Source organism: Borostomias antarcticus, assembly GCF_949987555.1.
Source record: "Borostomias antarcticus genome assembly, chromosome: 2".
Classification (NCBI taxonomy): Eukaryota; Metazoa; Chordata; class Actinopteri; order Stomiiformes; family Stomiidae; genus Borostomias; species Borostomias antarcticus.
The window spans coordinates 11317253-11329705 of NC_140235.1; the positions used below are offsets into that span (position 1 = coordinate 11317253).

Consider the following 12453-nt stretch of genomic DNA (forward strand, 5'->3'; position numbering starts at 1 on the left):
CCTACATCCACGCCCTGGCTCCTCCTGTGGTGGAGAAGCTGAAGGCGGCAGAGCGCTGCCGGCCGGGCTCCCCTGACGAGCTGCAGGCGGTCCAGGAGGGCGTCAGGGTGCTGGAGAACCTGGTGGCCATGGGCGAGGAGCAGAACCGTGAGTGGGATTTTCAGACTTCCAATCAGGAAACAGACGGTCGCAAAATAAAACAAAAAACAGGCCAGGTCCAGCCTGGCTTATGTGCGTGGCTGGCTTGTTTCTGTTCAGGACTGGTAGGACGGAAGCTAGTCATGCCACTGAAATAGCTGTGAATTGAAATGACATGAAATAATGTCTGATAAATTAAGATAGGTCTTGTCGCTTGGACACATCAGTTCCAATGCTTCCAATGCTAATCCAGCACAATAAGAGCGGCATAGCCAGTTAGCTCATGAGCTCACAACAACTAGCAGCAGCTTCCATAACATTAATTGGGGTAAGAATAAGGGTTGGGGTTGGGACAGGATCTGACCTATAAGGCAAGGGGTAAAGGTTGGTGTCCTTCTTGATTTTGATGTGCTGGGACTACTGCCTCTTGTGGTGCCAACAGAGAGATGCAGGCCAACATTGTCGGGGGTAAGGGTGGGAGGGAGTGATAACCAGACAAACGCTATACTAGCTATGCCACTGGCCAGCCACGCACAAAACATGTTGTGCGAGTGTTGGACTGGCCTCCCAAAACCCTGCTAGATGAGCTCGTCCCTGAGTAATGCTGAGGAGTATTTTGTTTGGTTTGGTATAGGAACAAACCCAGGGCCTGTGGAGACTGGACGGCCATGCAGTTCAGCTGGCAGGCCCTCAAGAGTTACGCTTCACATCCCAGTCTTAGTCCTTGTTGCAGGTGTAATCCGGAGCTCTCGGTCGGACCTGACGATTTAGTCCTGCTCAGCTGTTCTCTGCCGCCTCACCGTTAGTTCCATGACTATGACCCCGTAGCGTTTCCCCATCCCTGCTCTTCTCTGATTACATTTCCACCTCGTCAGCGTCTTCCTGTCCAGTTGGTTTGGATGCGTTTTCAACGCTAACAGCGGCCATCTCTCCTTACATGCCCCGCAGTGATGTTTGTGCTGAAGGAAAATGAGGCCCTGTTATTGTGTGTGTCTCCATTTCCACCGTTTCCATTGTGTGTGTCTCCGTTTCCACTGAACATCTAAAGTAGAGAGACGTCTTGCTGTGAAGCTGTAGGGGATGGAAGAGATGCAATCCCAAATGTCGGCTTCATTCCCAAATGTTGTACTGGGAAGGATGAACTTTTCATTATTTTTTTCATAGAAAGACTACCACATTGTTGGGTTCTTGGTCATTGTCGTCTTCTGTTGGAACCGGGTTTGATGTGCGCCCATAATGCAGCCCTGTAAAGGGGCGACTGCTGGCTCTTTTATGTGCCGCGTACTGTCCTGTCCTGTCCTGTCCTGTATTGTCCTGTATTGTCCTGTATTGTCCTGTATTGTCCTGTCCTGTCCTGTCCGGTCCTGTCCTGTCCTGTCCTGTCCTGTCCTGTATTGTATTGTATTGTATTGTATTGTATTGTATTGTATTGTCCTGTCCTGTCCTGTCCTGTCCTGTCCTGTCCTGTCCTGTCCTGTCCTGTCCTGTCCTGTCCTGTCCTGTCCTGTCCTGTCCTGTCCTGTCCTGTCCTGTCCTGTCCTGTCCTGTCCTGTCCTGTCCTGTCCTGTCCTGTCCTGTCCTGTCCTGTCCTGTCCTGTCCTGTCCTGTCCTGTCCTGTCCTGTCCTGTCCTGTCCTGTCCTGTCCTGTCCTGTCCTGTCCTGTCCTGTCCTGTCCTGTCCTGTCCTGTCCTGTCCTGTCCTGTCCTGTCCTGTCCTGTCCTGTCCTGTCCTGTCCTGTCCTGTCCTGTCCTGTCCTGTCCTGTCCTGTCCTGTCCTGTCCTGTCCTGTCCTGTCCTGTCCTGTCCTGTCCTGTCCTGTCCTGTCCTGTCCTGTCCTGTCCTGTCCTGTCCTGTCCTGTCCTGTCCTGTCCTGTCCTGTCCTGTCCTGTCCTGTCCTGTCCTGTCCTGTCCTGTCCTGTCCTGTCCTGTCCTGTCCTGTCCTGTCCTGTCCTGTCCTGTCCTGTCCTGTCCTGTCCTGTCCTGTCCTGTCCTGTCCTGTCCTGTCCTGTCCTGTCCTGTCCTGTCCTGTCCTGTCCTGTCCTGTCCTGTCCTGTCCTGTCCTGTCCTGTCCTGTCCTGTCCTGTCCTGTCCTGCCCTGCCCTGCCCTGCCCTGCCCTGCCCTGCCCTGCCCTGCCCTGCCCTGCCCTGCCCTGCCCTGCCCTGCCCTGCCCTGCCCTGCCCTGTACCGTACCGTACCGTACCGTACCTCTGGGCCTGCAGCGCTGCTCTGGATTCACGGCTGTCTGGCTCTCCTCCTCGCTGCAGCTGAGCTCACCCTGACCCAACCCAGTGTTCTCTCACGCTTCAAAACACCCAACCTGGGCTGAGTTTCCCAGAGGCATCGTAGCGCTACGTTCATCGTAGCGCTATGATGAACGCCATAGCTTACGATGAACGTAGCGCTACGATGCCTCTGGGAAACTCAGCCCTGGTCTCTGTCCCCCTGTGGACTTCCTCTCTGGTTACAAACAACCAGGCCCGCTCTCTCAGATGAGCCACTTGTTCTTCACAGCGTCCTATTGTGCCACTGACTGCTTTGGAAATGGTAAAATGGTAAATGTACTGCATTTACTGTATCTAGCGCGTTTATCCAAAGTGCTTTACAATGGCCTCTCATTCACCCATTCATACACACACATTCACACACCAGTGGCAGCAGCTGCCAAGCAAGGTGCTAGCCTGCGCATTGAGAGAAATTTCAGTGTGTTGCCTAAGGTCACTTCGACAGCCCCAGGGAAGAGCTGGAATAGAACCAAGACCCTTCCGATTCCAAGGCAGCCTTCTGAGCTACTGCCACCCCAATGACCCGTGCCTTATTTTCAGTTAATCAACGTTTGCTTTGTCTGTCTCTCTCTCCCTCTCTCTCACTCCCCCCTCGCTCTCTCTCTTTCCATCCCTGTCTCTCTCTCTCTGTCTCTCTGGCGTGTGGTGACAGGGGTGCAGCTCCTGGCTCTGCTTGTTCCCACTCTGATCTCCTACCTGCTGGACGAGAACGCCTTCGCCTCCGCCCCCCCGACCTCCAGGGGACTACACGAGTTCGCCCTGCAGAACCTGATGCGCATCGGACCCCTGTATCCCGCCGCCTTCAAGACTGTGATTGGAGCAGCCCCTGAGCTCAAGACCCGCCTTGAATCCGCCATCCGGGCCAATCAGGCCAGCAGCAAGGCCAAGGCTGCGGCCCGGCTAGCCCAGCCCGCGGTCCCGGCCACACCCACCATCAAGCTCAAGACCAGCTTCTTCTAAACACTCCAAACATGTACAGTACTCTCTCTCCTGGTTTTCCTTTGTCCATGTTGTTGTCTTTCTGTCAACTGTACTTATTTATTCTAGAGCTCATCTCTTGTTTGTAGTGGATGAGCAGCATCAACAGAGCTTCCCTAAGGTCAAGCAACGGTTATGTAAATATCATGAAAGCCTCTTCGAATGTTTAATTTCAAAATGTCCCTGTAGAGAGTACTTTTAATGTCATTTGAATGTAATATTTCAAGCCTCTAGACTGAATATCTAAAGAGACATAATTCAATAAGAATTTCATCTCAGAATTTGATTCAAATTTTTCCCCCTTATCGTCCCCTCCACATTCCTTGCTGCTGAGCGTGGGCCTTCATTATAACATTCTATATGATCATCTTGCAGTCAACATAAACATAGTTATTTTCTTGGCTAGGATTCAATCATGTATCTTTTTTGATTCAGTTGGTTTAGTGCCTGAGAAACCTCTAGGGTCTTCTTTGAGTGAATGTTTTTAATCAATGGATTCTGCTGTTCTTCTTATAAGACGATCTACTGCTTCTACAGTAGGTAGGTACCTGTAGCACTAGACCTCATTCACTCCCTGTCCACCAAACCAGCCTTTTCACACACCTTCCTGGTTTCAGTCACTGTCACGTCAACTCTCAAGAATGTTACTGTTGGTTCATGCCACCGTAGCATGGAACATAGTGTGTGCACTACATCTAAATGTAAAAAAAAAATGTGTTGGATATTTCAAACTATGAATTTATTAAAGACATCTTCCTTCCATCCTTGTCCTTTATGGTTTGTAAATATTGATTAGAAAGGATTATCATGGTTGAGGACCTGACATCTAATAAACTGAAAATCTGATCTTGAGAAATATACTGATGTTACCTAGATGTTGCATATCAGCAGATAAAACGGTCATATTCACTCGTCAATAAGAACTGAAGGGTCATTTTGTTTTGTGTCTAATAATCTGTCTTTTGCTGAGCTACTGTCAGCTGTTTTTCTCTTATATGCCTACAAATGTGTTGATCATTTGAATCCAACTGAATGAGAGATGAGATGTCAAAAATGATCGTGATTATAGACCTTATGATAATTTATTCAGAGCCATCTAATGATCATGCTTAATTGTCACTGGAAAGGATCATGTCAATAAAGAAAAATAAACTCTTGAAAGCGTATTCCTTGTCCATGTTTTTGAAACAAAAGTATCTGTCTCTGTACAGTAGTTTATGCTTACAGCCAAGGGTTTAAATTAACAATTTACTAGCCAATGGTTGGTAAAAATATATATAAAAAAGTCTAGCTGAAGTGGCTGGTAAATTCTGTCATTTACCAGGTAAAAAATCCGTCAGTTGGCTGGTAAGTCAAAAAGTTACTTTTAACCCATGCCGTCGGCTTGTACAGTACATTGATATGTGCTCCTTGATCTTGAACAAGGGGGAGGAGGTTTCCAATATTTTGCTACTACAACATGCTGTGGGCGTGGTCGTGCTGCCTGACGTCACCCGCTGACAGCTAGCTGTCAGAAAGTGAGCTGATCCCCGGAGCCGAGGCACGGAGCACGGTCGGTCTGCCCTTCCGAGCCAGCTAACGTCAGCTCGCAGTCAAACACCTCACGGAATTAACGACAGAAAGAAGGCAGGGAGCTCGCTCCGTTCACGCGAGCCCGGCCATGGACGAACAGGCAGGGCCCGGCGTATTCTTTAACAACAATAACAATTCTCTTTTCCCCGGCGGTGGGGGGAAAGGACCGCTGCCCGACGGCGACGCTGGGGAGGCGGCCAGAGCTCAGTACAGCATCCCGGGGATCCTGCACTTCCTGCAGCACGAATGGGCCCGCTTCGAAGTGGAGAGAGCACAATGGGATGTGGAGAGGGCTGAATTACAGGTGAATAACGATCCTCTGGTCTTTCGTTCGCTGACGGGTGCTTATTGGTGGTGATTTCAGGGGGGTAGGACCCTAGCTATACTAGCCGGTGGGGAAGGTTTTTCACAAATTGATTGTTTCCGTTAGCATGCTAACTAGCTAACCGCAGCGCCCCCTGCCCGGCTGCCCCGGGTTGCTGTTGAGTTCCCTCACTTCCTAGTGGGGGAACACTCTGTTGTAAAGTGAAAGCTCACTGTCTCAAACAATCATGCTAATGTGTGGTAACGTTAGACGTATTTCATGCACATTGAGTGGAAAAAGAGACTTAAGTCTGTGCTCAGCCTACTTGTCCGTTCGTGCGCTCGTTCGTCCGCCACACACACGTACCAAAACCCACCACCAGGGGACGCTCGCAACAATTCATTTTTCCCATTGCTAAGTACATTTTGCTTTGTAAGTTACATAAAACACTATGTTGGTGTCTCAGTAAAAGTATAGTCTATTCTACTCTGGAGCCCGTCTACTTTCTAAATCCACAGAGTTCAGAGCTTGAGATGTTTAGTAGCTCTTTTGTGGTTGTTCTAAATGTTAGGATTCTCATAGTGTTGGGGTTAGGTGCATTGTGGGTACAATTATCATTAGTTATACGGTAGCTATATTCACAACATAGATCAGGTGACTTTTATTTAGGTAGTTAGATCATGTAATGTATAGATCAGAGGCTAAGTCATATACAGTATGTTTTCCAACCGTGACCATTTTGAGCAGCGCTCTCTACCTCGATTGACTTTGAGGCTTCTGACGTGAGGACTCTGTGAATGGCTTGAACACACACAGCCCAGCTCTGCGAAGCTCCTGGAGCTTGGAGTTCTGCCTTCACTGCCTGACAAGGCTGCACAATATATATCGTTTCAGCATCGTCATCGCGATGTGCGCTTGTGCAGTAGTCATATCACAGGGTGTGCATTATTTAGCGCATTGACCTCACGATATACACACACTCACAGTGCCATGTCTCTGTGTATTGTGCATTCGAAGACAGTGTTGCATCAGATTGGGGAACTATCAGTCTCTTCTTTCTCTTTTTTTAAACTTGTCACCACATTTGGCAATCATAGCTGTTTTGAAAGTAACTAGTTCAGGTGTGATTTGTATTGAACTGTGTTGACTGTATTTGTTTGTGTTCCTGGATTGTGTATCAGTGTCATTGGTGTTGGATTGCAGACAGGTAAAGCTTATGTCACTCGCTTGGACAACGTCTTGGAATGTACTCCATCCAGCCTGTCAAGAGAGCACAGGCATAGTCTAGCTGGAGCCAACACCTGGCCCTCTACGTCTGAAAATCTCACTTTTCTGGGTTGTCTAATCAAATCCTGCCTAGGCAATGGGAGTTGACAGCCCTTGAGAATCAATTGATTGACTGACCCTGTGTGTCCCGTTTGTCCCATCAGTACACATCCACAACCCAGTGGGGAAAAGTGACTTTGAACTCTGTGTGATAGAAGGTTGTGATGAGGCGGACTAAGGCACCTTGGTTGTAAATCAGATTACCAAGGACGCACCAATTAAGTGTGTTTATTTTTAATTAGTGGAGTACACACAACAGGCTAGAGGCTTAAACACTGATTAGCACAGAATCCTCCCTTGACTTGATTGATGAGGCTGGGTTCAGTTACGCTTATGGCCACGAGGCAAGGATCCAGAATGTCTCATCAGCCTCTCTAGTCTCTCTCTCTCTCTCTCTCTCTCTCTCTCTCTCTCTCTCTCTCTCTCTCTCTCTCTCTCTCTCTTCTCTCTGGTGGGGAAATCCCTTCGCTGAAGGAGTATCTCCTTGCCAGAACTATCTTCCCAGGGCCATGATGCGACACCAGGAGAAGGTCAAAGGTGACTCTGGGTATCAGATAACTCCATGTGGGATGAGAGCGTGAACTTTGAGTTGTTGATTCAGCAGTGTAATCTCATTCATAGGACAGTGAACTGCTACTACTGGTGTGCCCTAGATTACCACCAGCAATGATTGTTATTAAGCTGGGGGTAGCTATTGCTGCTAATGGATGTTGCACCGTTGAATAACCATGACATTGCAGTTGTTGGCAGTGGTGATGTGACTAGCTCTGCTGTACAGAGGCTACATATAGGCTCTGAGAGGGTGGTAACATTTCAAACACTTCAAAGAGAGGAAGTCTGAACAGTAGTAGAGGCCTAAAGCTTGAGGCAGTGTAATCTCATTCATAGGACAGTGAACTGCTACTACTGGTGTGCCCTAGATTACCACCAGCAATGATTGTTATTAAGCTGGGGGTAGCTATTGCTGCTAATGGATGTTGCACCGTTGAATAACCATGACATTGCAGTTGTTGGCAGTGGTGATGTGACTAGCTCTGCTCTACAGAGGCTACATATAGGCTCTGAGAGGGTGGTAACATTTCAAACACTTCAAAGAGAGGAAGTCTGAACAGTAGTAGAGGCCTAAAGCTTGAGGCTTGTTTCAGCACTGCGGTGCAGCTGTCGACGGCAGGGCTGGTTGCATGCTCGTATAGCCTATGCTCTCTCTCCCTCTGCCTCTCTCTCTCTCTTGCTCTCTCTCTCTCTCTGTCCCCCTCCCGCCCTCTCTCTCTCTTGCTCTCTCAGCCCCTCTCTCTCTTGCTCTCTATGCCTCTCTCTCTCTCTCTCTCCTTCTCTCTTTCTCTCTCGTTTTCTCTTTCTCTCACTCATACACACACACAGTTGGTTGGCAGCGTCTGTCAGTTAATACCACCTCCACCCCCGGACTGTAGTTATTTTTGACGGCTCACGGTGGGCGGCTCCCATGTAGCGTGAGAGGATGAAGTCTTCAATGGGGACACACATTTCAACAACGTCACCACCACCGAGATGGTGAGATCATGTATATAGTATAAGCCTATAGCAAGTGTTAAATAAAATAAAAAATATATAAAAAAAGGGTTACCTATTTTTCCCTTGAGAGAAGCTGGGTTGTAGTCCTCTGACTTGTAGGCCACTGGCCCATTTGGAATCTGTCCAGAACGCTTGCGTCCCTGAAGAGTACTTTGAAAAGAAGTCCCACTCAAAAACCCTAGCCTAAGTTGTCTGGGCCTAGTTCTTCTCTCCTACCCCTCCTTCCTCCTTTCACAGTCACAGGCGGTGATACATCGGTAGGAGTGGGACAGCTGGCCTCTCGCAACGCAGGGCCTCCTTCCAAGTCTTCAATCACAGGGTGCCAGTCTGTCAGAGAAGTCTTCAATCACAGTGTGCCAATCTGTCAGAGTTGTAAATCAGCGCCTGCTGCAACACACTACAAGTCCAGACTGGCTCCTCGGATCCTGCCTGGATCTCGTTCCTGTGACATTGTGGAAGCGGAGAACTTTAGCGCACTAATTTGATCTTCCTGGTTTGCGTCTGTCGTATTCTCATTAGTTTTTGGGGACATTATTGCTCAGGCTCACTTATGAGGTCACCTCTGTGGCGTCTGAGGTGCGTGGGGAAGCATGCGCTCTGGCCGGCCATGTTCTGTACCAGGTTAGTCTGACAAACAGAGCTAAAGGCTGGCTGGCTGACTGGTTGGCTATTATAGTTCCTGCAGTCTTTAATGTAGCCAGCACATTGTCTTCAAGCTGTTGGAGCCTGTGTTTATTTTGAGCTTTGCGCTTGTTATCACGTCTCCGGGGAGTCAGTGTCGTCCGTTATGAGTGGTTAGTGGAATTTGTGATTGTCTCACAGAGCTGCAGTAGTGTAGCAGCAGTTTTAAAACCCACGTGCCAGGTGAAATGCTGATGATGAAATATTCAGTAGCCTTAAGTGCGAGTGTGTGTGTGTGTGTGTGTGTGTGTGTGTGTGTGTGTGTGTGTGTGTGTGTGTGTGTGAGTGTGAGTGCCTGTGTGCATTCGTCTTTGTGTTCTGTGCAATATTCACGCAGTAACATGGGATGCTGCTAAACACCCACCAAGCTGTCTCTGTGTTGGCCTTGCTTCTTTACGCTGAGGACGGCTTAACCAGACCAGCTCAGGTGTCCGGACTCCGGACTGAATACAAGCTCCTCCCTCCCTTAAAGTGTTCCCATGAAAGAGCTGAATCCGTCGGCGTAATGATTGAAAGTAATGATTGTTTTTAGCCATGGACTCTGGCCCAGGTCTTAATGCTTCTTCTCCACTTGAACAGGTCATAGGTCATAGTTCATCCATCAGGAGACCAGGAGGCCTAAAACTGCGGTGGAGATCTCAGCTGGTGGCCTTCTCCCAGCCTGCCTCCTGCACTCTCTCTCTCTCCGCGTCTCCCCTGTCTTCTCTCCTCTGTTGTGTTGCTCTTGTCTGTCTGTGCTGGTGTAATGGAATGTGTGGAATGCTCTTGGCCTGTTAGCAGGCCAGCCATCTTTGCGCTCTCCCGGGTTAGAGCTAACTGAGGCAGCAAAGCCCCCCTAGCCTTTTCACAGAGGTCCGCCAGGTTTTTTGCGTTGGAAATATGCAGTCGTCTGTCTGTCCCCGGGGGGAGGAGGGGGGGGGGGTGGGGGGGGTGCTCGTTCCTGCTTTGTTGTTGATTCGTGTCACAGCCAGCCCAACGAGGGAGAGAGACAACAGCAGTGCATGTGTGTTCCGTGTGCCACGCTCTGTGTGGACGTGAGAGAGACCCAGCGTATCAGTGAGAGAGAGACCCAGCGTATCAGTGAGAGAGAGACCCAGCGTATCAGTGAGAGAGAGACCCAGCGTATCAGTGAGAGAGAGACCCAGCGTATCAGTGAGAGAGAGACCCAGCGTATCAGTGAGAGAGAGACCCAGCGTATCAGTGAGAGAGAGACCCAGCGTATCAGTGAGAGAGAGACCCAGCGTATCAGTGAGAGAGAGACCCAGCGTATCAGTGAGAGAGAGACCCAGCGTATCAGTGAGAGAGAGACCCAGCGTATCAGTGAGAGAGAGACCCAGCGTATCAGTGAGAGAGAGACCCAGCGTATCAGTGAGAGAGAGACCCAGCGTATCAGTGAGAGAGAGACCCAGCGTATCAGTGAGAGAGAGACCCAGCGTATCAGTGAGAGAGAGACCCAGCGTATCAGTGAGAGAGAGACCCAGCGTATCAGTGAGAGAGAGACCCAGCGTATCAGTGAGAGAGAGACCCAGCGTATCAGTGAGAGAGAGACCCAGCGTATCAGTGAGAGAGAGACCCAGCGTATCAGTGAGAGAGAGACCCAGCGTATCAGTCTTGAGCAGTGAGATGTTCCAAGGGTTTTAACAGAGTGCGCTGTGTCTCAGCTAAAGGGCCTCATTGTGTTTCAGACGCCTTTGGCAAGGGCACAAAAGTGGCCTGGAGGAAAACATGTCTGGAATTCACAAGACTCAGCCTAGGATCCCATCTCATTGAAAATGGAGAAGGAGTTTTTTTTTTTTTTGCATTGGTCATCATGGCGGATTTGGAGGTAACATTTTACCTCCCGATCTATGAGCGATAGGTCTGTGCCCCACTGTGGCCATATTGTTAACCTGTCAGTTTTGTGTAGGATGTGGACCGAAGATGCTGCGGTATCTCTTTTGTCTGGACCATCATTTGGCATTTGAACTGCTGCTCTAGTGTTTCAGGCGGTCTTCCTCTCATAACATCTTAGGAAAGTCCAAAAGACCCGGACCACTGCTCCGGGACAGACTGGGACAGACTGGGACAGACCGGGACAGACTGGGACAGACCGGGACAGACTGGGACAGACCGGGACAGACCGGGACAGACCGGGACAGACTGGGACAGACTGGGACAGACTGGGACAGACCGGGACAGATCGGGACAGACTGGGACAGACTGGGACAGACTGGGACAGACTGGGACAGACCGGGACAGATCGGGACAGACTGGGACAGACTGGGACAGACCGGGACAGACTGGGACAGACTGGGACAGACTGGGACAGACTGGGACAGATCGGGACAGACTGGGACAGACTGGGACAGACTGGGAAGGACCGGGACAGACCGGGACAGACCGGGACAGACCGGGACAGACTGGGACAGACTGGGACAGACTGGGACAGACTGGGACAGACTGGGACAGACCGGGACAGATCGGGACAGACTGGGACAGACTGGGACAGACCGGGACAGACCGGGACAGACTGGGACAGACTGGGACAGACCGGGACAGACTGGGACAGACTGGGACAGACTGGGACAGACCGGGACAGACTGGGACAGATCGCTCACCCCCTGGCTGGACAGCGCGCCCGGCTGTGTGGGAGGAGGCCGGCAGGTCTCCGGGAACACAACCCTTCCCTGGTGTTTTTAGGGCCCAGGTTGACTCATAGCATTCCTCCCTGACTCCTGGGGTTAATGTTTGCTGGGGCAGATGAGATAGCGAGAGGCCAGAGGCTTTCAGAGACGCTCTCTATCTCCGGTCACCCAAGGGTGCCAGAAATCTCTGTGGTATCTTGGAACGCAAGATGTGGTGGTGCTAGTGTTCTATTAAGGCAACGCAGCAGTGGCGGTCGCCTCGTGAGACCATCCTGATGTCGCAAGCTCAGGTCGTTACTCGCAGGTCAGTCTGGATACTCTCAATAGAGAAGGTTTGGAGCCCGATCGGAAAACGATCTCGCCAATCAGCGTTGGTTCTGAGGAATTTGAAATACAATCAGCTACGCTGGGCAGGTTTATGACAGCGAGGAGGGGTTGAACTTAGCGTGTGATAGGACCGTTTTTTTTTTTTTTTTCTCAGATGGTTCATCCAATCACCTGCCAACTAGTTTTGAATGCGCCTGCCCTTTTCCACACAGTTTCCCAGATGGTTATGCGAAGCAAGCCATCTGGCGCGTCAGGTTACAGTGGTGGAAATACAGTAGAAGAAAGGTGAAAAAGAAACTTAGACCTCTCTCTCACACGCTGCAATGTTTATGACACTACCTAACACCCCAACCCCCTCCCAGGGATTTTATTCATTATAGCCATAGCATGTACATAACTCACCCATGCCCCCTCCTGGGTTATTTATTTATTTATTAAAATCCATATAGCATGTACATAATCCATCCAGACCCTAATCTATCCCATCCCAGCTAATATTATACTTAGAAAGGGTATTTTGTGTTATTCGTAAAATTGTAAATTTTGTAAATTGTAACTTGAACATTTATAACCTGGAAGTGAGTATTAGAGTTTATCTGTAGCGTAATCTTGTAGCCGGCAGCAACATTTCACTGTGACTGTACACCGTACATTACATGTGACAAATAAA

The 12453-nt window shown here is 49.7% G+C and overlaps 2 protein-coding genes across 3 annotated transcripts in view; both read left to right on the forward strand.

Moving 5' to 3' along the window:
- The window catches only part of heatr5b (HEAT repeat containing 5B), a 31579-nt gene extending 27063 nt beyond the window's left edge, over window positions 1–4516 (forward strand). Inside the window, exons 34-35 of the mRNA XM_084452429.1 lie at window positions 1–147; window positions 3073–4516. The exon at window positions 1–147 is cut by the window's left edge and continues 67 nt beyond it. Of these exons, the coding sequence (XP_084308555.1) occupies window positions 1–147; window positions 3073–3380 (455 nt within the window). The 3' untranslated portion in view covers window positions 3381–4516. The remainder of the gene's footprint in view (window positions 148–3072) is intronic.
- A 427-nt stretch (window positions 4517–4943) lies between these two features.
- Window positions 4944–12453, forward strand: part of LOC311327460 (striatin-like) — a 30811-nt gene continuing 23301 nt past the window's right edge. For both annotated transcript variants that reach the window (XM_084460506.1, XM_084460507.1), the window contains exon 1: window positions 4944–5274. In XM_084460506.1, the coding sequence (XP_084316632.1) occupies window positions 5059–5274 (216 nt within the window). In that variant the 5' untranslated portion in view covers window positions 4944–5058. The remainder of the gene's footprint in view (window positions 5275–12453) is intronic.